The following is a 25,597-nucleotide window of genomic DNA, read 5'->3' as shown; positions in this document are numbered from 1 at the left end:
GTATTAAATGTGGAATGAAATAATGACCTAGATACTTGAGCCATTTGGGAGTGCAAGGACTGTGGCCTATTTGTCTGACCTTAAAATTGCTTGTTCCTGCCAAAGTTGGTAGAAGTGAATCAGGAGCCAGGACTGCTGTAACTCCAGAGCATGGAGATGGCTTTTTGTGTGCACAGAGGGATGGACCACTCCTGTCCCCACTGAGATGAACGACTTGTGCTTTGCGGAGAAAGGCATGGGCCCTCAATTTTTAGTTTGTTTTTCCTATATTTCTTAAATATCACTGCTGTTCTTCCTATTACTTGTGGCTGGCATAGAAGTATGTGCAGGACTGCCAGCTGTATGTGTTGTAAGTAGAATTCACATGCTAACAGTTAAACAGTTTTTATATCTTTATTTGTTACAAGTAAATCAGCAAAGACAGCCTTTTCTAAGTGGGATGGGCATTACTGACATTGATTTACAGCTGACTGAAGAGAAAGGGGAGGCAGTGAGGACTCTGGCTCTAATATTATTCAACATCTGGCTCATCCGTGCCGTTTCCAAGCGCCGGAAGCTCCCTCTCGGGTAGCAGCCCATACTCATTTAGGAAAGCCTCCACATCCACAGCAAAAAACTCCTCACCGAACTGTTCAGAAACACTAATGAAATTGCTCAGGAGCTCCCCGGCCTTGTAGACCAGCAGGGAGGGGAGCACCTCGCTGGAGAAGCGATCCCCGGCGCCCGTGCTGGAGGCCTTGATCTTGCAGAACTTGACAGTGGGGTACTCGGCCGCCAGGCAGGCCAGGCTGCTGTTGAGGGCCTCGCAGCCCTTGACGCCGTCCTCGTAAATGTGCACGATGACCGTGGTGGTTTTGTGCTCCTTCTCCACAGCCTCCAGGAACTGTTCCCCGTTCTGCAGCTCGCACACGAAGCCGAACTTGGGCCCGAAGCTGAGGCGCTGGTGCATGTCCTGCATGCAGCGCTTGCGGTACTGCTGCAGGCAGCTCTCGTCCTCCTGCGCCGCATGGATCAGCTCGTACTCCTGCATGCTCATCTGGGGAGAGCCAGAGAGGGACGTGAGGGACTGGGGGCCCCTTGGGGCTGGGATGGGGAAAGGGACAGACCCCCCTACTCTGTCTGGAGAGCACCAAAAGCCAAGCTAGAAGAGCCATCACTCCCTGTAGCTGCTCCATGTTGCCATTATATTACAAGAGTTCTATTATCATTACATTGCAAAGATTCCATACTGTTAGAGTTTCATACCTCCTTGATGTTTCTTATAGGCAATTCCTCTAAGCACTGACTCTTCCTTGTCCTCACAGCAGCCAACTGACTCCAGTTCTCTCAAGCAACCAATCCACTCTTTTAAAACACTCTTCTTATTGGCTACAGCTGCAGCCTGTTAACATCAGGCCTGCTCCTAATCTTTAGTAATTGGTTCAGCTGCAACTCTTTAGGGGATAAGATTATATTCTATACCACCTTAATTTACCCATACTGTGTCCCCCTACAGCTCCGGGAGGTCTTGTTGAGAGACAGGTGAAGATCCTGTCTCAACGCTTGCCTGTTAGCATGATGGGACTGAAGGCAGTGGCTACATCTGGCGAAAATTTATGGAATAAATTTTTTATTAAAATCAAAATTGATTAAAATTTCCACCAAGAGTTGGTGGAAATTTTGCCAGTAGTGAAGCAGGCTTAATTCCTGTGTTATTGGGTGTGACAGTGTTCACAGGGGTCCAAGGATTAGGGAAGAGATGAGGATCTGACTCCATGTTTCAGAAGTCTTGATTTATTATTTTATGGTATATATTATATTAAAACTATACTAAAATAATAGAAGAAAGGATTTCATCAGAAGGCTAGCTAAGAATAGAAAAAGAAAGAATGATAACAAAGGCTTGTGTCTCAGACAGAGTCCAAGCCAAGTGACTGTGATTGGCCATTAATTAGAAACAACCACATGAGACCAATCACAGATCCACCTGTTGCATTCCACAGCAGCAGATAACCATTGTTTACATTTTGTTCCTGAGGCTTCTCAGCTTCTCAGAAGAAAAAATCCTAAGGAAAGGATTTTTCAGAAAATATCATGGCTACAATTGGGTGTTTGGTTCCCCTCTGTTTCAGAATCAGTAAATGATCATGAGTAGTGATGTTCAGGCTCAGAGCTCTATCCTGACTTACAGGTTTTTAAACCTGCTAAAAATTTTCCATTGCACTAACCAAGGATAGAGCATTGTGGCAGAGAAGGGAGGAACAAAGGTCAAGCTGTGCTGTGGTAGATGTGAAATACACTGCTTGTTTTACTGAAATTACCCTTTGCTTGAGAGAGGACTGGGTAAAGAGAATCACAGAGCCACTAATCAAGACTGGAAAAGCCCTCTAAGATTAAGTCCATCCATTAACCCAGCACTGCCAAATCCACCTCTAACCCGTCTCTGAGCACCATGTTCCTATTTTTTTGGATTCTTTCGGGAATGGTGATGCCATCAATGCCTATGCAGCCCCTTCCAATGTTTGACCACCCTTATGGGGAAGAAGTTTTCCTGATATCCAATCTAAGACTCCTCTGGAACAACTTGTGACCATTTCCTCTCCTCCTGTCCCTGTTCCTGGCAGCACAGCCCGACCCCCTGGCTGTCCCCTCCTGTCAGGAGCTGTGCAGAGCCACAAGGTCCCCCCTGAGCCTCCTTTTCTCCAGGCTGAGCCTGTTTCCCAGCTCCCTCAGCCCTTTCTGGTGCTCCAGACCCTTCCCCAGCTCCATTGTTTTGCACATGTGTTCTGTCTGCATTGTGAGAACTTTGCTAAGTCACATGGAATTTGAGTGGAAAATTCAAGATTTTCTACCTTGTAGCAGGCATGTTTTATACAGAGCCAAAGTTAATTCCTTGTGCTTATCTTACCTTACGGCAGAATCTCTCTCGGGTGTCTTTGTCATCTCTGCTGAAAGATCTGTGTGGTGAAGACATTTGTCTAAGCATTTCTTTCTTACTCAAGGGTAAGGAGTCTCCATCTTCACTCTCTAATTTGAACTTCCTCCAGTCATTGATCACACCTTTGGGCCCTAAGAGAGATGAAGTTGGGTGAGAAAGTGGCTGCAACAAGAGGTTTCCTGAGAAGTTTCTTTGATGGTTTGTCCTGTGCCTCAGTTTATCTGTGTCTATTCCTTCCAAAGCACTCTCCAGGAGTGTGAGAACCAGAGCTTTTGGTTCAATGAAAGAAGAAAGAAAAAAGAAAGAATAAGGGTTTTTCTCACCTGAATCATTTCAGAGATCTGGTTTCCATCAGGATACTTTGGAAGGATTTTGGTGAACTACATGAGCAGTTAACATGAATGAGGATGTTGAAACGTCATAAAACTGCCATGCTGGCCAAAAGTAGTGTTTTGTAGACAAAGATTTGATTTCTTGATAAACAGGTTATTTAAATATTAATTTAAATATTTAATAAAATTTTAATATTAAATGTGCATAAGGATTGGGAGTAAAACTAAGAATGCAGGACATTTGAGATTATTTTTTAAAACCCCAAACAATACCTGTTGCAATGGAAGAGTAACTCATAAGGCAAATGATAACTCTGTTTGTAATGCAGATCTTGGTCTTTGGAGCTGCTTGATTAAACTGCTTAAGTTTTGAAATTGGGGGAAAAATTTTCATAATTCCAGGCTGTTTTTCAAAAGGAAAACATTTAATCTGCATCTTAGATTATAAAGCAAAACCAAAGAATATTTCAGTGTTTTCAGAGGTGAAGTTTCCTATGGAAAATTTAGAAAAGACTGGGTAAGCAGGTCTCATTTTCAGAAGGAAGATGTGATGAAAATGAGATGTGGTGTGTGTGTATGTGTGTGTGTATATATATATATATATATATATATATATATATATATACACACATATCTACAGAATGGTTTGAGTTAGAAGAGACCTTAAAGCTCAACGCATTCTACCCCCTGCCGTGGGCAGGGACACCTTCCACTAGCTCTGTGCATATATCATAATCTTGGCCACCAGCAGCAAGGCTGGTTGGGAAATAATCCTGGAGTTATTACAAGAGCTGCATTCATTATAGCTCCAAGGAAAAGAAGCCCTTGGAGCAGAGGGAGGCAATGATTGGCATCCTGTTACCTGGCAGCAGGGTGGAGGAGCTGTAGAGCTGAACACAATGTCAGTACTTATAAAAATCCTGGTGATTGAGCACTGGATTAAAAAGAATGATGGCTTTGAGTGAGGTCTCTTTTTAAACCTTCTAAATGCTGTGCTGTGTTTGCCACAAGGGGCATTTTTAGCACGAGTGTTCCTTCTGTAAGAAGGAAAAAATCATTTTGCCTTTCTAGTGAAACGTTATCACCTAGTTCTAATGTGGGTTTTGTTGCTCTTTTGTTGTCTTGTCTCCTCCCCTTGAGAGCAGAGTGAAGCAATAAACCACAGGAGTGAGGCAATAAACCAACAGGAGCCATGCTGGGCCATGGCTCTTGGCGGCTTTGTCAAGTGTCCCCTGTGTTTGCTCTTTGCTTCAGGTTTGAGGAGGAGCAGCACAATTTTGTAAATTACAACTGTTGTAATTTGGTGTTACCTGCCCTCCATGGGGGCTGTCACGTGCCCCAAAACACCTTCTCATTGCCTTTGGAACCCGGGTTTTGTGCAAGAGGTTTGGCCACTGGAATTCTGGGCTTCCCTAGTGAACACTGACAGTTTAACTTATTTTTGGGAAAAAATCCCAGTTAGTTTCCTTGCCTGTATGTGTTGCCTGTCCTTCAAAGTCTTCTTCCAAGCTGGTGTTGGCATTTTCTTCCATTTCAGTGGCTGGAGTAGGAGATGCTGCAAGTCCCAAAGGGAGAACAGTTAATGACAGGATAGCAAAGGGATAAACTTGCAGCAGGTACAGCACAGTGTGTAATTTCCTGTAGCTGGTGAGTATCAGTGAAGATCAAAATACACATGGTAATTATGGATCTTGTCATTGACACACAGAAAGCAATTGGGATATATGTCAGTCTCCTTAAAACTGTGCCTGGCCAGATTCTCAGGTGAGGGTTCCTTCATTATGCTCTTCCTTCCCAGTCACTGGTGAATATCAGGAGCATGGTCATGGGAAATAGTGGGTGTAAAACTTCCTGCAGTGGAAATGTGTACTGAGTATTTCCTTACTAATTTTTTTAATCCCTCTTGGAATTGTACCCTATTAATTTTCTGAGTGCTGTAAACATTTATTTTTAAGGGTTGCCCAAATTGCTCATTTCACATACAGAAAATGGAGCCAAATATTTGAACCTGTTGGGTAAGAGACCTCTGAACATCCTGGAGCTGGTTGGGCCATATTTATTGCAAAACAGCAAACTGATGCTGGTTATAAATCAAAATCACTTTCTTGTTCCACCCTTTCCATAAACCAGGCAACCCAAAGAGCCAGATAACACTCTCAGGGCACTGTGATTCCCCAGCACCCTTTTTGTCTCTTACAGTGGAGTTTTTGATGGAGAACCACATTTATTTTGAGTGTTCCCACCAAGGACATGATCCCAGACCAGTGGTGCCAGAGCACTACAGAGCAGCAAGAGTTTTAAGGCAGGTGATTTGAGAGTTCCCATTAAGTCTAGATTAGTTTCAGCTGTTCAGGTGCTAAGTTAAGCTTTGTTTGACTTCACAGTACAAAGATGTTCTCATGCCATGACTGCCTTATTTAAAAGCTACTGAATTGTTAGACTGGAATGATAAATAGTGATGTTTCTGCCTTCATTTTCCATAGCACCATCAAAGGATGATGTGGAATAACAGCTGAGCAGGACACAAGGTATCTGTATGTACTGGGACTAAAGCTGATAGGCAAATGTGCAAATAAGTGTTCCATGCATGTACTCATGACAATTAATCAAAACTTGTGGGAAACATTGCAAGTAAGTTTGGAAGAAAAGCAGGTAACTAATTAAGGTTCATTAGTATAGATTCTCCAGGTTGCTCTATAGAAAGGCTGTTGTCACTGTAGATCCAGATTACCAGATCACTTGCTGTTCCCTCAGTTCTGAAATAGAAATCTGAACTAATCCCTTCTCACTAGGCAAAACTAAGAATCTTTGCCATGTCAGGGATGAACAGGTATAAATGCCAGGTCAAACCCTTAAGTCATTCCCTTGGCTTACACGGACATCTACAATAAGCTCTTCTGGCTGCTGCTGTGGATTTTCTTTGTTCTGGGGGGAACAAGAGGATTTGATTCTCTGTATGCTTTGCTGTTTCAGATCTTTGAGCTGAAAAACACAGGATATGAAATTCAAGGAACCCGGTTGCATGCTCAAACCAGAAAACTTGTCTGTACTTTTCATGAAACATCTCTCTTCCCAGAGGTGGGAAGGGATTGCTTAACAAATGAAAGATCTCTGTAAAATTTATGTTACTGATCTATTGTGCCCCATAAATCTATGAAGATTACATGAATCATAACAGCATAAAGGCTGTGTTTCACCATTCTTTTGCAGTATGGCACGAGGCAACAACCCTGACTGTGCATGGGATGGGAGTGGGAATTCCTAAAGCTCAATCCTGTCCCTGTGACTGAGCAAGGCTGGGAGCCAGGCATGCAAACCCTTTCCCTTCAGCTCGGTGGGGCTGTAAATCCTTGTCATTCTGATCTCAGCCCCAGGAGAATGGCTGAGGCAGGTATTTCCCAAGCAGGCAGCTGAGGACAAGGCACACGGGCAGGCTGGTCCATGGGAGGGTGCTCCAGCACCTCTCCTCAAGGAAAGCGCAATGGAAACCCTTGCGTGTCGTGTGTGGGCAAAGTCAGGCAATCAGTCAGGCAAAAAGTGGGCAGGGAACTCTCCCACATCCTCATCAAGGCTTGAGGTGGAGCTGTTGTGGCTGGCTGGGTTTTTTTTTTTTTTTTTTGAGGAGGTGTTCTTTTATGTGCCAGGCAAGCGGCGTTTTCCAAAGCGAAAAATGAGCTTCCCAATAAATGGGGGAGTGTGGGTGCTGCCAGCTGTGGAGGCTGTGGTTATGCAAGGGCCTCTGTGAGGAAATGTCCGTGTGTCAGGCTGACTCAGCACAGCAGAGAGTGTCACAGAGGAGGTCAGGATGGCCCATCACGAGTGTCTCAGAGGAAAAGGTGGCACCTGCTTGCCTCTACAGGTGTGCTGGGAGCTGGTGTGCCTGGCATGGGGATGGCTGGAACCCTCCTCTGCATCACATGGTAGCGCTTGCAAGAGCAGCAGCCCCATGCAGAGGCTCGTGTGGCTACAATTGGGTCATCCTTTGTTGACTGATAGTGTTGTCTTTTAGTAATTCCTTTAAGGTCACCTGAATACGGTCACCAGCCTGAGTTGGCCTGAGAGCATTGTTAGGCCCAGCACTCAGAGGCAGGGATTCACTGCATGGGGATGATTTGATTCAGCAGGAATGGCCTTGTGTCCTGGAGAATGACCATCCCTGGCCATTCCAACCTCCTTTTACAGATTCCTTACTGCTTTACAGCTGATTATTTTCTTTTCTTTTTTAAAAATCGTATTACTGTGCGGTCTCTCAATCCCAATACATGACTGGCTCAGGGTAGGAGCACAGAGTCCCCCGAGAGGGTGTTGCTTCACACAGCAGGAGGATGTGCAGTGATGGTTACATGATGATTAATGTCATCACTGGAGTTAATTATGTCTCCTGGTTCTAAGGCAGCATCCACAGACCTTCCAGCCCATCAGCTGCCATTGGTACTGATCCCAAGCATTCCCCTTGTACCATTCTGACATTCCAGATGAACAGCAGTCTCTGGCAAGGGGGAAATTGCTAATTTAGAAAGTATTTTGTATTTTCATTCGCTTTTCTCATTGGTTTTGATGACTGAAAGTGGCTCAAAGTTCAAATGGGTGTAACAAGTTCTTATCAGGTCTGTGGGTCATCAATGCACTAGGCCCTATTTTGTCATGTGTATGGTGGCTTTACACATGTATTTTAAGAGACTGATCATTCTATAAGTTCTTTACTTTCCTGTCTTTCTGACAGATTTTCTGAGTGAAGAAATGGAGAAGGTTCTTGTGGCCAAAAATCTTTTTCAGGAGGAAAAAGCCCAAATGCAAAGTATAGGCCTGATGCTGCCATTTAATCTCTATAGCTCTGGATGTGTTGTAGATCAGAAGCAGAATCCCTGTTACTGCTGCTCATTCCTCTGGTGTCATTAAACTGGATGGGCCAGCCTCACTACAGGGTAGAAATAACCATTTAATGAAGGGGTTCCTTTTTATTTAATATGGAAGAAGGTTTATTGCTTGGTAACAAAGCACAGAATCATGGAATGGTTTGGGATGGAAAGGACCTTAAAGCCCATCTGGCCACCCCTGCCATTGGCAGGGACACCTTCCCCTATCCCAGGTTCCTCCAAACCCCATCCAACCTGGTCTTGAACACTTCCAGGAAAGGGGCATAATTTTATGCCCTTGGCCTTCACAGAGAGGTCTCTGTTTACCCAAAATTACAATTTTACTATTTTCTCCTGGTCTTATCTTCTGAGGTAGCTCAGGAAGAAAGCACTGTAGCTGTGTACTTGTAATGAAGACTTATTTAATCCTTGTAAAAGGATTGCAGCTGTAAATACAAAAATAGTGTCTTGCAATTGTGAGTTATAGTTACAGAAGAGAAGGAAAATAAAAGAAAAATATCCCTTAACAAGCTGTAAAAGGCAAGATGCATTCTGCAAATGACAAAGCCAACAAATAAAACTTGCTCTCCAATATGAGTCTTTGCTGCTAGTCCAGTACATAAACATGAGTAATATTTTTCTTAAAATATAAACATGTTCTAGGCACAACTTTGCTGTGTTCCATCTGTGCAAATCCTCTGAAAATGCTGTTTGTGTCAGGGTTTAGGTAAGCAGATCAGCAGCAGGCTGCAGGTCCCCTGTGGTCAGTGGGATATTGCTAGGAAGCAATGACATTTTGGGGACCCTTGAGGGGGACAGTGAGAACTGAGAGGTGTTTGGCAGTGAGATGTGGTTGCACAGCTCTGTGTCAAGCTCCCTGTGGGTGAGTGCTCAGCTGGGATGGGCTCCAAGTGTTCCCTTGGCCCTTGGGAAGAGTGTTTGAGCTCGAGCAGCACTTCCCTCTCCCAAGGGTAATTTGAATCTTGCTTCTCTGCCCCTTTTCCCTGGTTCCCAGCTGCAAATTTCCCTCCCTGACTGCTCCTGTCCTCTCTCCCACATGGCAGGTAATAGTCACAGATGTAACTGGCACAGGGGCAGCTTCTGAAGCAAGCAAGACAAGAGAAGGAGCAGCCACGGATTTAAATGTTCAGGTTGCTGAAATTTGGGGCAATTGAGTGAAACAACATGGAACTGGAGAAGGCATCATTCCCCCTGCCTGGGCAGTGAAATGGAGCGAGTCCCCACTCTTCATGTACCCTTGAGAGGGCCAGCATCCCCCTGTGCCTGCAGCAGGGACAGGTTTCCAACAAGAACCCTTGGTCATGGACACACTGAAGTTCGCAGGAGGCATTAGCAGCATTATGTAATCAAGATCAATGCCAAAGCTGGGGTTCCAGCCCTTTGCTCAAGGCCCTTCCATGATCAGCAAGTGTGGAGCACCTGCAGCTCCCCTGGCACCACGGGCAGTCAGATCCCTTACAGGAAAGTGGCTAAAGACAGGCTTAAGAGCCAACCTGCTTTGACTAATTGTGTCATCCCAAGGTGCAAGGACAGGATGATGGTGTGGCAAAATGGAAACATCCTGGGCTCACCTCAAGGAGAAAATGTGGTGCATCATGGAGTGATAAGGTCACCGTGGCTGGGAAAAAACATAATTTCAAAACACCAGGACTTGATTTGCTAGAGAAGAGGTCACATGATGGGAATAAAACATAAAGCAGGCTGGGCTGATGCAGGGAGCACGTCACTGGGGCTGATGAGAGGGTTATGGGATTGGATTATTGCCTCTATCCGCTTTAGCAGAGTTATTCTGCTCTTCATTTGTGAGGTTGAAACATTTTAAATAGATGAGTTCAATGTTTCATTTATCCTTAAGGCTCTGCCAATTAGGAAATGCTTTGTGTGACTACCCCTGTTTTCAATGTTGTGTTGGGCTGCAAGATCATGGGATTAATAAATATCCCTTTCTCTTCCTCTTTATTTTAGTATTTCGAAATTTGGCCTATAATTATACACCAGGAATTATTCATCTTTTCAGGATTGCAGTTATTTCTGGATATCACTCCAAAACAGGAAATTAGCTCAATGCCTTCACAGCAGTCAGTGACAGGACAGGCTTCAAACTACTGGAGAGTAGCTTTAGATTGGATATTGGGGAGAAATTCTTCCTTGGGAGGGTGGTGAGGCCCTGGCACAGGGTGCCCAGAGAAGCTGTGGCTGCCCCTGGATCCCTGGCAGTGCCCAAGGCCAGGCTGGATGGGGCTTGGAGCAACCTGGGCTAGTGGAAGGTGTCCCTGCCCATGGCAGAGGGTGGCACTGGATGCCTTCCATCCCAAGGCATTCCATGATTCTGTGGTTCTATGATTCACTTCTACCAGAACACCACAGTTTTTGTCTGGAAAGGTAGAATGCAGGTATTTTAAAACAGGACTTATTTTATTTTTTGAGGAAAAATTACAGTTGTCATTGTTATGGCAATAGTATTAGTATAGCCAGTAGTTGCTATGTCAAATTTCATTTAGCATGATTAATTTCATTTAGCAAATTTCATCTAGCATTTAGCAATATTTTTTTATTTGGAAAAGCTTAATTTTGTATATGAAGCAGTGAATATCTTTTGAAAATTGGGGTTCAAATATTGGGGTATGTTACAGTTGTTGGAGCAGCTCCATCATTGTTACTATTGTGATGAATTAATCCTTTTTTAAAAATTAATTTGTCAGGAGACCTATTATTGATTTATCTTCTTTCTAAACAAACTTGGCTGTATCAAGCAGGGTGGAAGAGGAGGGTGGCTGGATACTGAGAAAATGTCTATTTGAAACCAGAGGGAACAGCCAATGCTTTCAAATGCAGATTATTTAAGGGCACGAACTTCAATCCATGTTTAACCTCAATGCCTGTCCCGATTTGTCAGATGGATTGGACAGTTCACCACAGTGCTCTGGGACTCTGGGCAGAGTTTTCAGTTGATATTTAAGTGTGTGTTTCATTCTGAACTCCATGTTCATGTTTGCTAAAGTTGGCACATCCTTCAGAGCCCTTGGTTGGAGTCTATTGCTGTATTTAACAAAGTCATGATGGATGGCAGAAGCCCAGGGGAGAGATTGTGCATAAGCTGAACAGATGTTTGCAATGTGTATAATCCCTGAAATTTGTCAAAAATCTCTTGTGTCAGGCAGTGACTGGAGACAGGCACTTGGAGAGGTTGATGGCTGGTGTTTTATGGAGAAGGGAAGGAACTTGAGTTTGTTGGGAGATTATTTAAAGGTCTAGAAGTAGCTACACTCTGAGGACTTTAACCAACTCTTACTGCTCCTTTCCACCAAAAACTGAAAGAAGCCTGTGAGAAGTCAACACTGGTGAAGCTGGAAGAGCATCCACTGTCTCTTTTGGGATGGGTTTGACCAAGAATGCCTCCTAAGGCTCTAGATATGCAAAAAAACCTGCCCACAACAAACAGTTAAGAATATTAAGAATATATTTTTGGAATTATAATATTAATTTCTGGTGGGGTTTTATTTTTGCCTTTTTTTTCCTCCTTAGCTGGTTGATGTCATTTTCAAATGTGTATTTGCATATATAAATCAGTAGGAATATTTCCTTTTACTTTTTCCATATCTACACTTTGTTACCATCATTTGGAAAAAGCAGGCTTGACTTAGCCAACGTTTCCTCTAAAGCAGGGTCTCAAACTTGAGAGCTTAGCAATAAAAAAAAAATTAAATTCTTCCCAACAGCTTTCATATTAATGTGTTTTTTTTCCTGACTTTCTCTGAGCATTAACATCCATCCTCTGAGATGTGTGAGGATCTCATTTGCTGCTTTCCCATCATTAAAAAATTAGATTATCTTGTAATTCTGACCCTCTCTCACTGAATTAGTGCCTTTCTCTGCAGCTGAGCCTCCTCTTTCTAGAGAACATCCCTTTGTGAAGGGAGAAGAGTGAACCATCTTCTGCTTTGGGCACTGGGCAAACACCCTTGACCAGGGATATTTATTGACTTTGTGGTTGTTGAATGAGATTTACACATCTTGTGGTGCTGGTTTGGGTGCAAGGTGAGTCACAGCAGAGGAGTTACCTTGCTGTGGCAGGGAAAGGACAAGTGGCCTTGGGTGGTCAGGCAGTGGTGGAGTCTCCATCTCTGCAGGGATTCAGTAGTGGCTGCCCTGGATGTGGCACCTGGGGACATGTTTTGACCTTGGCAATGCTGGGTAAAAGGTTGGATTTAATGATCTTGGAGATCTTTCCCAACCTAAATTCTGTGATTCAGCTTGTGCTCTCAAGAATTTCTTGTGTTTTCCAGCCTGCCTCATTGGAACTCTTCCTGTAGGACTGGCAGAGCTGAGCAGTAGTGCTGGCTTGTGACTGCCAGGTGCTTCCTCTTCCTCCATTCCCTTTTTTATTCTGCTGCTAAAGCATGCTGAGTGCATTTCCACATCTTGAAAGATCTGACAGAATAATTTCCTCATTTCTCTTACATGGGGAGATCCAGAGGTAAAAGTGGTCTGTATTTGTCAAAGGCAGTGGAAGTGCTGTCAGGAGGGTGCTGTCTGGAGTTGGATTCAGTATATCCAAAAGAGAAGAAAAAATTTCCCCTATTGAACTGTAAAGCTGTGGTCAGCTGGATGTGGTTTTGGTTTGGTTTTTTTTTTTAAATTTACTTGACCATTTGCCAAAAAATGGAGTTACCATGAAATTGATTAAATGATGGTTGCCCAGGTCCTGCTCCAACCAGCTGCCTGTCTGCTTCCAATACCAGAACTAACATTGTCTCCATGGAATGAACCTCATATTCCTGTGGCAGCTATGATTGCAAGAAGTCAGTGATAATAGGAATGTATTTCTCTTATTACCTTTATTAATCAGAAGATGAAAGCCAAAGCAGACAGGATTGTGTGCCCACTGAAAGCCCTGGAATGTTTACATCAGGTCTGTGACTTCCCTATATCCCAGTATCACATCCTGGCTGGGGTTAGAAGGGACCTGGAGCTCATCCAGTCCAGCCCTCTGTTAGAGCAGCAGGATCTTATCCAGGTGGGTTTGAATATCTTCAAGGAGACTGCACAGCCTCTCTGGGCAGCCTGTTTCAGGGCTCAGTCACCCTCACAGAAAAGTTTATCCCATTCCTGCAGAGAGCTTTCATACCTTTCATGTCATTCCAGAGGCTTCATGTTTTCCTTTGCATCCTGTAATTGACTTGTGATTTTAAATGGTGAGCTTTCATCAGCTAATTTGTAAATATCTTTGCATGTGGCTCGTAAAACTGCACAAAATTAGAATTACTATGCTTCCTTTTCAAAGCCAAGAGAGGCAAGCTGGGGTTGCAGTTATGCAGCAGCTGAGGCATGTACATGCATTTTTCTGAGCATGTAAATAAATGTCATGATTTGAAGTACAGGCTGATGGCTTAAAACACATGTGCTCCCTCTCCTGCTCCAAAACACAGCTCTGATAAACAGCAGAGCAAATCCTTTCCCAGGGACTTGCTTTTATTTATGTAGAAACTGGACCACAAATGCCAGGCCAGTTTCTCTGTGCACGCTTGGTTGGTTCTAAGACTTTTTCACTGGGACTGCCATGGCTCTATGCAAAAATTAATTCCAAATATTTTAGCCTGCTCAGGCTATAGTTGTGTCACCTCCTGAAAAGCCATCTGACAGTATTCTTCGAGGCTTCTGACATTCACTGAGTGCAAGAGCATCAGCAGCAAAGCCAAAGCCTGTTCTGACATTCACTGAATGCAAGAGCATCAGCAGCAAAGCCTGTTAACAAGCAGGAGGAGAGACTAGGAGCTTGTTGCAGAGGAAAAGAAGGAAAATAAATGAAACAGAATGATCTGGTTGGAAAAGACCTTGCTGTAAACCCCTCTGATTCATTTAATCCACTTCACGTGTGCACAGCAGCACCCCAATGCCAATTTAGCCCTCCCAGGGAGGGGATTTGGAGCTGAGCCCAGGGGCAGCACTGTGATTGCCCAGCTGCCGCTTGGCTCCTGCCAACCCAAGGAATGACAGCATCATTGATATTGATACTGTGGCATGAGGAGAGGGAAAAGTGCCCCAGTTCCTTGGGTTCCTGTGACAACCTTGAGGGTGAACGAGTAATATGCTCAGCACAGGTGCCTGAGCATGGTGTTCCTGATTTAATTACCCTCTGCAGCAGCCCCAGCTCTGCTGCCCCTGGGGCTGACGTGATAAGATAAGCCAGGTCCTGACCCCTTCTGTGGGCAGCAGGTGGCCATGGGATCAGCAGGAGTCAGGACAAGAGACATTGGAGGTGTTCTCAGGGTGGGTTTTCTCCTCTCTGCACGTTTGTTCCTGGAGCAGGGTGTGATGCTTAGTTAAGCCCAAGCCTGACTCCAGCTGTGAAGGCTGTGGCAGATGTGGGAAGTGGATGGAGGTGCAGCCCTAGAAGTGTGCTGTGCTTGGGAAAGGAGAGGAATTCCATGAACATTAGAAGTAATGAAATCTGATTTTTTTTCCCCCTAGATTTGTTTTCTAATGATTTTGGCACCTAATTTTTTTTTTTTTTTTTTACTGTGGCTTCAGCACTAAATGGGGCTCTATTTGTGGATTCTCCAATGCTAAAGAATAAGAAATGAATGCAAATGAGAGAATTCCCCCTCCCTTTGGGAGAATCAGGCTCAGATACAAACCCAGAAAGTACCATACATCAGAGAAAAACCATGTTTTTTCAGATTGCCATGATGTCAGAGATTTGGATTTACTTGCTAAATGACTGTTGCAGCATTAGCTGTCCCAATGGAACAGCTCAATTATGAATCAGTTTGTGAGAGCCTCATTTATTGATGTGTTCCAAAAAGGTCTCTTAAAAAAAAAATCAAATCACAATTCATTTAACTATTTAACAGCACCATATAGCCTAATATGGCAGCAAATCTATATTAATCCCTTTACTTTAAACATTGTAGGAGAGTCTTGGGTGATGCATCAGTATTCATACTGAATGGAAGGGTATAATCAAATTTTAAAGTCCTAAAGTGATTGTTACTCTGCTTTAAATAAAGAGACACTTTCTAAAATTAATTAAGTAATGAAATCATAGAATGGCTTGTGTTGGAAGGAATGTTGAAGGTTACCTTGGCCCCCTGGCATGGGCAGGGACACCTTCTACTGGTCCCCTAAGGCAGATGTGGATGAACGCATTCTGCTCTGAGGTTTGCCATGGGCTATGGGTAACTGACATTGCTGAGCCAATGTGCTTCAGTGGCCTGAAACCCTTTTTGGATGAGCTACAGAATTTGAGTCGTCTTGAGAAGGTGCAGGCATGGATGATGGGGACCAAAATTTTCTCTCCTTGGCAGAGATGGTCCCTGGAAGTGAAGGGCTGGAGGTGGCTGTGGTGTGGGAGCTGAGGAAGACCCTAGGGTCTGAAGGTACTATGTTTAGACCTCACACCATCCATGTCTGCCTTGCTTCCTCCTCTGGCAGAGCCTGATTTCTCCTAACCCTTCCTGAGCACTTACTTCATCCTATTTGGCTTAAGGCTTAGCCTAGCCACTTTTAGCTAGGCCGTATTTCCAAATGTGCCTCTTGTCTGTGACCAAATGTGGAGTGTCACAATAAATAAACCTGGGCACATCCAGTGTGGAAGGGGGCAAAGGTGAGCAGCTGGCAGGTGCTGCTGCCTGGGATCTGAGGGCAGAACTGGGGCATCCCCAAGGCTGGTTGTGTGTGACATTGAGTGCCCACAGGACACACCTCTGAACCGGTGCCCAACAGTGACCATGGGCCTGGAGTTAACTTAGAGTTGCCAGGGAAGGTGGTTCATCATTGTGTGCTTGCAGAGAGGTGAGGTCCAAGGATTTATCTCATGAATTCCTTTAAAACAGCTTCCATTTGCTTTAAGGCCTTCCTGTGCTGCCACTGCTTTAACCCTGGACAGCACCCCTGCTCCCAGGAGGAATGGGAATGAATGGCTATCCTTGGCTTCTGCTGGAGGTAGCTGTTTTCGTGAGATCCCAGCAATTCAGAAGGACAGGAATCAGCATCCTGGTTGTTTTATTTGTTACTTTGTGCCAGAATGCCACTCCTTTATTAGAACCTGTTTTCATCTCGAATTACAGTAAAGACTTTAATTCCGTTTAAAGCAACTCTGTAAAGTATTGCACAAATGGAATAATTCAAGAATGTTTTAATTATGTCACATCCTGCATGATTTATACTGCTAAAATGGCAAGGATATGCAAATAGGAACAAATGTCATTTCCAGATGCCATTTGAATGTATTCCTTTAATGTTTTCAAAACAAAGAGATTGCTTTTGTGGAAGATCAGCTCAGTCTGCAGGAATCACTGCTCCTGCCATCCCTTCCTCTGATAGAATGCAGAAAGAAAAACTATGCTCACTGCAATTTCCTGAATTTTTCTTATTTTTCTGATCTCTGGCTGATAGATGTGAAAGGGTTCTGGGTTATCAAAAAAGAGTTCCTTGTTTTGGCAGGCAAATATATGGAGCTATTTGTCGGGCTCGTCATTTTTTCTCTGCATGTTGTTGCCTTCATTTTCCGTATCTGTCCATAACAAAAATGCCAATACAAAATTGAAATGTTTCATTTTAGCTTAAAAAAATTATTATTATATGAGGTGACATGAATTCACCAAGCCTTTCACTTGAAGTTAGAAGGAGTGGGTTGTTATTTTTTTTGGCAGGAAGTGCAAATCCCATAATTTTGGCCAACTCTGCTCATACCTGGTGTTGGAGTAGACCCCATTTCTCACTTTCACTTTGTTTTCTTCTACTTGTAGCCCTTTGATATCCTCATTCCAGTAAGCAGCAGAATAGGAATTTCTCTGGACTGGGATGCTGACTATGGAGATGCTCTACAGCTTTGTCTGGAATTCTGTAGGCACTGAGCATTAAAGGAAGGAGCTGTGGGATGCATTCTGCTCAACACAATAATATGTTGGATTATAGCATTTAAATCCAGGAGACAATTCTCTGTATTTGGGCTGAGGCTGAGGACTGTGCTCAGTTCAGAATGAAGGCTGTAATTCAGTCTCACTGCGGCTGGCCATGTGCCCTAGAGTGAGCCTCTTATGGAGTTTAAGATGGGATAGTGCTGAAAGCTGGTTACCAGAGTCTTCAGCTGAGTTCCCCATGTCCTTTGGCCACCTCACACACAACAAATCTGATTTTCTTTCCTCTCCTTGCACACCAATGCCTGACAAAGTGGGCAATACAGTCTCTGGAGGGGTTTCTGTCCACAGGTGCCTCGTGGAGTTAATCTGGTGATACGATCTCACCGCAATGTGAAAGAACACAATGGGTCTAAAACACGGGATGGGAAGCTCAGTGATGTGGATTTTTCCTAAGTTCTTGCATTTCTACATTTAAGATAATTCTGAAGTTGCAGAGGTGGTGTTGAGTGAGAGTCAAAACCTCCCAGAGCTGCCTAATCCTGGAATCCAGTGCAATATTTATGGAGAATTATTTCTCCACTGATTGCATTGGTCAGGCTCTGTTTTTTGCTTTGGAGGGCTGGAAGGGGGCAGGAAATGCCCTTTGGTGCTGTGATTCACCCAGGAAAAACCTTTGGAGTTGAGCTGAGGGTATGACCATGAGTATTTTGAAGGTATGAAATATCTGCAGGGTTTTTGAACTTTGTAAATGAGGAATATGGGAACCCTGTGATGGCTTTGAGACCCACTGCTGCCAGAGGAAAATTCCCCTTATCACTGGAAACCAGCAGTTGAACATCCTGGTGTATAGCAATCATCCTTAACTCTGTTATTTGCTCTCAAGCTGTATTATTTTGGTGATTATCTGTCATGCCCTAATGCATTTCCCCATCTTTTAACTGTGCTGTGATTATAATTGCTGGGATTAGACTTTTATATTTATAACAAAGATCAGCTTAAAATCCCACTCTGAAACAGGATGAAGCACTTCCATATAATTCTAGCAATCTGGTACAGATCAGCTGCAGAAGAATTGGTTAGGTTGAAATTATTCCCTCCTATCAAAAAGATGCCAAATACTCGCAGGAAACATGTAAAGCCATTGATTGTGCAGATGATACTGTTTGTGTAAAGGGGTAGAAGTAAAAATCCAAGGTGTAATTTTGTCCCAAGGTTTCTTGACCTCTCAGACCTGTCCTATTAAAAACATGCTCATCTTCTGGGGATCTCAGCTGTCCAAAGCAATCTCTCAGGGCCAAAAAAAGGGGTTTTGCTCTATCTTTTTATGTAATGCATCCTTTATACCTTCAGTTACATACCTGTCACCTGCCTAAAACTAGTTCTGTCACAGCAACTGCAGAGGGAATTGTCTTGTCTAGGGTGCATTTGGGTTATTATTGTTTCACACCAATATTTGTGCTCACCAAAACATTCTTTTGCAAGAAAATGATTCTTGCAGGACCAAGCTGAGATTAGATATCTGGATAAGAAGGATTCATTCTAAAGTTAGCATTTAGAATTCCTTGGAAGGTCCAAAATGGGCCCAGACATGAACATTTTCAGGAGATTCTCCCGGAGATTTGAGTCCTTCATTCACCCTTCCCCAGAGCACACGACTCCATCCCAGCAGAGGATGAAGGAATGGTGTCTTTATATTCTCTTGCAGATCCTTATATACAAGTTAGTATTCAAAGGTGGGTTACAAAAGAGTAGAAATCCCATTTTTGAATCAAATCAATGCCAAAATCAAATAAAAAGAGACAGGATTCCACGCAAGGAATATAAAAGCCTTGTTAAATTAGATACAGGTGTCACTTCCAGTAGTCTGGGCACATACTGTCAGCAGGTCCAGGATCTGATTTCTAATATATTTCCATTTCCCCCAGTTGACCCCAGCTGGAGTGAAGCAGCACTCACTGCCCATGCATTCATTTAAAGCACAAATAATGACAGCTCTGGCAGCTCGTTGTCCTCAGCCTAATGAAAGCAGCCTGCCAAACTCACACCTGGGAACCTGGCAGCACTTTTTATGTCACCAGCCCCATTTCACCCAAGCTGCCAAATGTGAGGCTCTTCTGAGAGACCCCATCACCTACATTTCTTTATTAGAACGTTTCATACACCACTAATACATCTTCAAAACACTATATTTTTTTCCCCTACTGAAATCAAGCTTGAAAGGCAAGGTTTAATCACAAAAATCATGGTACCTGAGAGGCTCAGTCACTCAGCTCTGCTGTTCCCAAGTGCTGACCAATGTCCTTGGGGTTTCCAGGAGAGGAGCTGGATTACAACTGACCAAAGTGAGACCTAGCCCCAGATTTACATCCCTCTGCAATGATGACCCTTGCAGAAATAGCTTTGGACAGGTAATAGGATTATCAGGAGGGAATTAGAAAATTCTCTTCATTAGTTTGAGCCAATGAAGCTGCAGACTGGAGAGAGGTTTAAAGGATTTGGTGCATAAATATAATTGGGCAGGGAGAAAAACAACTGTGCTCCAAGAGCCACCACAGATGGTACCTTGCTATTGCAGAGTCAGGTGTATTAAAAATGCTGGAAATGTACTGAGGGATTATAGGAATGGTGTAAGAACACATTACTGGGTGCAGGAAAGCTGCCCTTAAAATCATAATGGCCTTTTCATTTTTTCTGAGACTCCAGTTTATAAAAAGGGTAAAAGTATTTACAAAAAGTGTGCTAATATTTAAATAAATCACCCAGTTATACCCAGTTACTCATTAAGCACTGACAGGGCACAAATGAAAAAAGGGGGAGGGAGAATTGTGCTCTATGGAAGACTATAAATGTCTTATGTGGCATTAAGGAACATTAAATTCTAAGCAGTTTTAAATGGAAGGCTTGCAATGAAATACCCATATCTGTGGCTGTGACATATAGGTGGATGCTCTGCAATCAAGAATATCACAGAATCGGGGAATGGTTTGGGTTGGAAGGGACCTTACAGCCCATCCAGTGCCACCTCTGCCATGGGCAGGGACACCTTCCACTATCCCAGGCTGCTCCAAGCCCCATCCAGCCTGTTCTTGGACACTGCCAGAGATCAGGGGGCAGCCACAGCTTCTCTGGGCACCCTGTGCCAGGGCCTGCCCAACCTGACAGGGAATAATTTCTTCCTAACATTTTATCTAAATCTCTCATCTATTAGCTTAAAAACATTCCCCATGTCCTATCACTCCCTGTCTAACCAAAATTTGAACCAGTTATAAAACTTTGACAGAGAACACCATTCATAGGTGCATCTTGAGGGTTATTGCTCCATTTGAATATTGAGCAAGAGTTGCAGGGTACCCAGAGCTTTTGGAATTGTGTCTCTGGAGGGGTTGCTGGAGTGGCTGGCTGGCAGCTTAGGTTATCCCAGCTTTTGTTCTGATAACACTGAAAGCTCTCCAGAGCTCTGAGTACTTGTTAAGACCAGCCTTCACTAAGCCTCATCTTCCTGATGTCAGAAAGGCTGGGACAAGGAAAGCCCCTCCTTCTCCCAGTGGGGGAGGATCAGGTTAGGGGACATTTTCACAATTGGGTGTTATCAGGATTGTTACCAGCCTCTGTCCTTGGAGTTTCTCAAACCCAGCTGGTGATCCCTGGGCAGAGTGATCTAGCTGGGTCTGCTTGAGCAGAGGCTTGGACTGGAGCCTCAGCTTGAAAAAAACCCCACAGTTCCAAGAAAGCTAAAATGACAACAGATTCTTTTTAAATGAATCATTCCAGTTCAGTGATGTTTTCTCCCCAACTTCCAGCATTTATGTAGAATTTTATGTACAGTTGTTCTTGGCTTGTTTGCCTGGTTTTGTTCCCTGTTTGGCCTGGTGGAAGGTGTCCCTGTCCAAGGCAGGGAGCTGGAATGAGATGAGCTCTAAGGTCCCTTCCAACCCAATCCACTCTGGGGCCTCAGTGTCTCTCTTTGCTGAGAGTTATTTCCTACCTGACATGCATGAGCTGCCAGAGATTCCAGGTTCTTCAGTCCTCTCACTTCCTTATGGACTATCTAAATGTCTTTTATGAGATAGCTGTTAATTTTTAATGGAAGATCCCATTAAACTGAGAACCTCACTTAGCTTGCTTCCAAAGGGCAAACCAAGAAATTTCATTCCCTGTGAAAACATATAAAACATAAAATCATAGAGTTGTGTAGGCAGAATTCAATTCAGCACTGAAGGAGATGATGGAGCTTTTCCAGGGCCCCACAGGAAGACACAAACAGGGCAGATGGGCCAGACAGGGAATTCCAAAGTATAAACTTGTCAACTTCCAGTTCTTTGAAGATTTAAGCTGGGATTCCATTGGAGACTGCTTTTTATTTGAGCAGGATATTGAATATCATGGTTTCTAAATGTCGAACCTTTTGCTTTTGTTTGTTTTGTCAATTTTTGCGACTTCAGGCAGTAAGATGTTCTCTTATTTTGGTGCAAGGCCTGAATATGATTTAACTCCACCACCCTCTAAGTTCTCCCTGCTGCAAGTCACGGAAACATTAAAAAAATATTAAAAATTTTCAGTGTGCCTTTGGAGGAAACTTTTTAAACTAGCATCTGCAAAAAAGCTTTGTCAGGCCTAAAAAGGACAATTTGAAACAATTTAGTCTTCTCCAACTGGTAAACTTTATCAATTTTTTGGGGCTTTCCTGTTTTTGTCTTTTTAAAAAAAAATTATTATTATTATATATTTTTCTTTCTTCCTTGCTTCTGATAAAATATCTCTTCTACAGCTTTAGGTTAAAACCCTTAATGCCCTTAATGTTTTTAATTTAGATTACATTTTCACTGCTAGTGACTGCACTGTACATGCCACAATTTCAGACAAAATATCTGTCCAGAAAATTGATTGCTGGTGTTATTTTGTGATAGTTTTATATCTAATGATGAAGAATTTGCACTTGCAGGAATATCTACAAAATTACAGTTGTTCATCACTGGCTCAAAAAGCCCCTTTGTTGCAAAAAGATGGATTAAATCTTGACACAGAAACTGATCCTAAACCAATTAGGAAAACTCCATTTGTTTGCATCCTTGTCATTAAGTTAAGGAAGATTAAAATGCAGAGCAGGAAGAGGTGCAATGTGTTTCCCATACCAAATTTGTCACAGAGCTGCAGCATCCTGCCCCATTGCAGGTCTGAGGCAAAACAAGGCTTAAAATTGTGGCAAATTTAGTTGCTTTTACACTGAAGAGGTTAGAGCAGCTCCTGCTGTCAGGGAGAGACTGACACCTTCCCACTGCCCTGCTGTATTTTTGCAGTTTGTGCCATAATTGGTGTGTTGGTTTTGCTCCTGCTGTGGCCCAGTGTCACTGTGATATTTTCTGAAAAATCCCTTCGCCAGGATTTCTTCTCCTGGGAAGCTGAGAGGCCACAGAAAAGAATGAAAACAATAATTATCTGATTGCTTTGGAATGTGGTCTGGAGATCGTTTACCAACAGGTGCATCTTTGATTGATTCCATGTGAATTGTTTTAATTAATGATCAGTCACTATCAGCTGTGTCAGACTCTGAGGAGTCACGAGTTTTCATTCTCATTCTTGTTTAGCCTTCTGATGTAGCCTTCCTCTTTCTTTAGTATAGTTTTAGTATAGCATTCTTTTAATATAATATCATAAAATAATATATCAGCCTTCTGAGCACATAGAGTCAAATTCTCATCTCTCACCTCGTCCTGTGGACCTCACAACACCACAGCCCAGTCTCCATCACCCGGGACGATGGCTCTGTTCCTTTCCTGCTGGCAATGACCTTCCTGCCTTTGAAGAGGGATGAGGAGAAGCCATACTCCCAACTGGCCATCCTCTGGCATGGGAATTCTGCTCCTTCATGCTGGCTGCCCAGCCTGTGTGCCCCGAGTGATGCCTTGGCAAGGCTGGGCTCAAATGTTGGTGTGCAGCGGAGATGTCTGCGTTCCCTTGTGGGCTCAGGAGCACCTGAGGTGAGCCAGACTGGGAACCAGAGGGACTCGGGCACTGGAAGGTTCCTTTAGGGAGTCATGCCCTTGGTTTTAGGAGTGCTCTGTAGGTTGAGCTGAATCTCTTTGCCACCAAAATCTGTTCTAGTCGAGGCAAAACAGCTGGAAGCATTTTGGGAGGGGTGTGACTGCTTCTGGAGCGCATCCTTGCATCCAGAGGGGAGATCCCTATCCATATCCTGCTTCAATACAATGACTTTGTCTTCCAGACAGGTTCACCAAGATTTTTTTCCTTTTTTTCTCGAACATTTGTCCTTTCTTCGGTGTTTTATTTTGCACCGTTCCGTGTTGCCCGTAGAGGTCGGTGTTTGCCCGGGAAAGCAGAGCTGGGTGCTGGTGCTCCACCGTCTCTGTCCTCTTTGCTTCAGAGGCGCTTCCCCCCCTTCCCTGCGATAAAAACGTTACATTCATCTCTTCTGAGCTTCTAAACACGTCCCTGAGCAGGAAGGTGCTGGTGTGTATATTGGTACAGCATCAGGCTTTGCTACCTTTAACAGATTTTAGAAGATCAAACATGGTATTTAAAAAAACTCCCAAGAACTTGACATTTCGTAAAATATTTGCATATCTTAAAGAGGAGTAGAGGATAATTCAGAGTGATAGCTGTGTCTGTACTTATCATCTTACATATATTTTATGCAGTCTTTTGCTGGCTGAGCACATGAAATGTTTTCAGTGATGTGCTTGTGGAACAAAGTGCTCCCTCTTTATCCTGACACCCACCCCCCGTGATTTGTCAGGGGTAGGAACAGCATGACAGCAATTACACCAACATTCTGACAGAGATTATGGAAGGTATTTGGGGAAATAAAGTCTATGGAGTGGTTTTGAGTGAGGAAAGTATAAGAGCCATTACTCAACAACCAGGTTTTGCATATTCTTTACACTAACCACAGGTAATGTGCCTAAACACATTTAAATATGTTATTTTAAATTTATTTCTGTGTGCTTTCACATGGAAAGTGAGGTGAGAATTAATAGTATTTTAATTAGTAGTTCTGTGTGTTCCTGTAATTAAATTGGCCTAATCCCTCTTTGAAGACTGACCATTATTCTACAAAAATCAAATAAATAGATTTAATTGGATTTAATTTTCTTGGGGCTCCATTCATTGGGAAGTTTCTGTGGAGGGTGAGTTATCAATTAAATGATTGTGGGAAATGTGGTGTATCCACTGCTTTTGGAAATGTATTTGTGGAAATCTTCAGCTAAAAGCAGTTATACATCATATGTAATATTGATTTTCCCTTCTTAAAGATGTCGTCTCCTCCTAAAGCATCTTGGCAGTGGCTGAGGGATTTTAATTGTTGAAATCCTGTTTGCACCCAGGTGTGGTCCCCCCAACTTTTTATTAAGTTAACTTCCCAATCCTACTTTTTAAAAATTAAAAAAAAAATTAAAATAAGTGCACAGGGCAGCATGATGTATGGCTTTCTCAATTTACATCTAGGCACATGAAGATCACTTTCTTTCAGATTTTCTTTGGAATCTGAAGCTGGAAGGGAGCACTGTTACCTAAGGCACTGAAATGTTCTCCTTACACCTCAGTTTTTGCTGGCTTGGTGTGTTTAGGCAGCAAATTCATTCACCAGAACAATGGGTAAAGGGTGAGGCTGGGAGCTGTTAGATGATGCAGTTTCTAAACTGATTTGTTGCCACGTAATGGGACTTTTGTGCCTCTTTCACTACTGCTGATAGCCTCTGCTTACTAACATTAATGGCAGCTTGGAGTGAGGTGAAGCAATTCTCCCTTTGTCTTCTCCTAGGGGTTTGCCATGTATGTGTTTCCACAGCAGTGATGTATGACCTTCATTTTGCCACTCCTCAATATGATCATAGCGTTCTTCATGTTGGAAGAGACCTTAAAACTCATCCAGTGCCATCCCTGCCATGGGCAGGGGCACCTTCCACTAGCCCAGGTTGCTCCAAGCCCCATCCAACCTGGCCTTGGACACTGCCAGGGATCCAGAGACAGCCACAGCTTCTCTGTCCCAGGGCCTCCCCACCTTCATATTGAAGAATTTCCTCCTAAAATCTAACCTAAATTTCTCCTTTCATCCTAAATCCACTACAGACCATAATAAAATCTCTCTCCACCTTTCTTCTTAAGCCCCCTTTTGGCACTGAAAGCTTGTAGTAAGGTCTCTCCAGAGCATTTTCTTCTCCAGGCTGAACACCCCAACTCTCTCAGTTGTTCTTTATGGTGGAGATGCTCCAGTCCTCTGACAATTTTTGTGGTCCCTCTGGATCAGCTGTAACAGATCCATGTCCTCCTGTGCTGGGCCAGCTCTGCAGGTGGAGTCTCACCTGAGTGGGGCAGAGGGGCAGAATCCCCCATTTCCTGCTGCCCACACTCTGGGAATGCAGTCTGGGATACCATTGTCTTTCTGTGTGCCAGCACTCATGGCCAGGGATGTCCCATTTGCCACCCTACCAGTGTCCCCAAATGCTGGGCATTGCTGAACTCCACAGTCTCAATTTGGCATCATGCAGACAGTGCCACCTAGGATGTGTCAGCAATGTGGCACCTCACTGCCATGGGTGAGGTGTGCAGGATGCATTGCAGAAATCTGTTGTAAACATGTGTTACCAA

The 25,597-nt window shown here is 43.6% G+C and overlaps 1 protein-coding gene across 1 annotated transcript; it reads right to left on the bottom strand.

The window, feature by feature from the left end:
* Positions 1-511: 511 nt before the first annotated feature.
* On the bottom strand, positions 512-4,796 carry PDC (phosducin). The gene is made up of 3 exons (XM_058808908.1): positions 4,721-4,796; positions 2,888-3,048; positions 512-1,036 (listed from the first exon to the last, which is right to left on the bottom strand). The coding sequence occupies exons 1-3, from the start codon at positions 4,779-4,781 to the stop codon at positions 512-514; spliced, it is 747 nt and encodes a 248-aa protein (XP_058664891.1). The 5' UTR covers positions 4,782-4,796.
* Positions 4,797-25,597: the final 20,801 nt, after the last annotated feature.

Source organism: Ammospiza caudacuta, chromosome 7, assembly GCF_027887145.1.
Source record: "Ammospiza caudacuta isolate bAmmCau1 chromosome 7, bAmmCau1.pri, whole genome shotgun sequence".
In the NCBI taxonomy this organism is placed as follows: Eukaryota; Metazoa; Chordata; class Aves; order Passeriformes; family Passerellidae; genus Ammospiza; species Ammospiza caudacuta.
The sequence above is the reverse complement of the archived record's forward strand: the minus strand, read 5'-3'. Positions and strand labels throughout refer to the sequence as shown.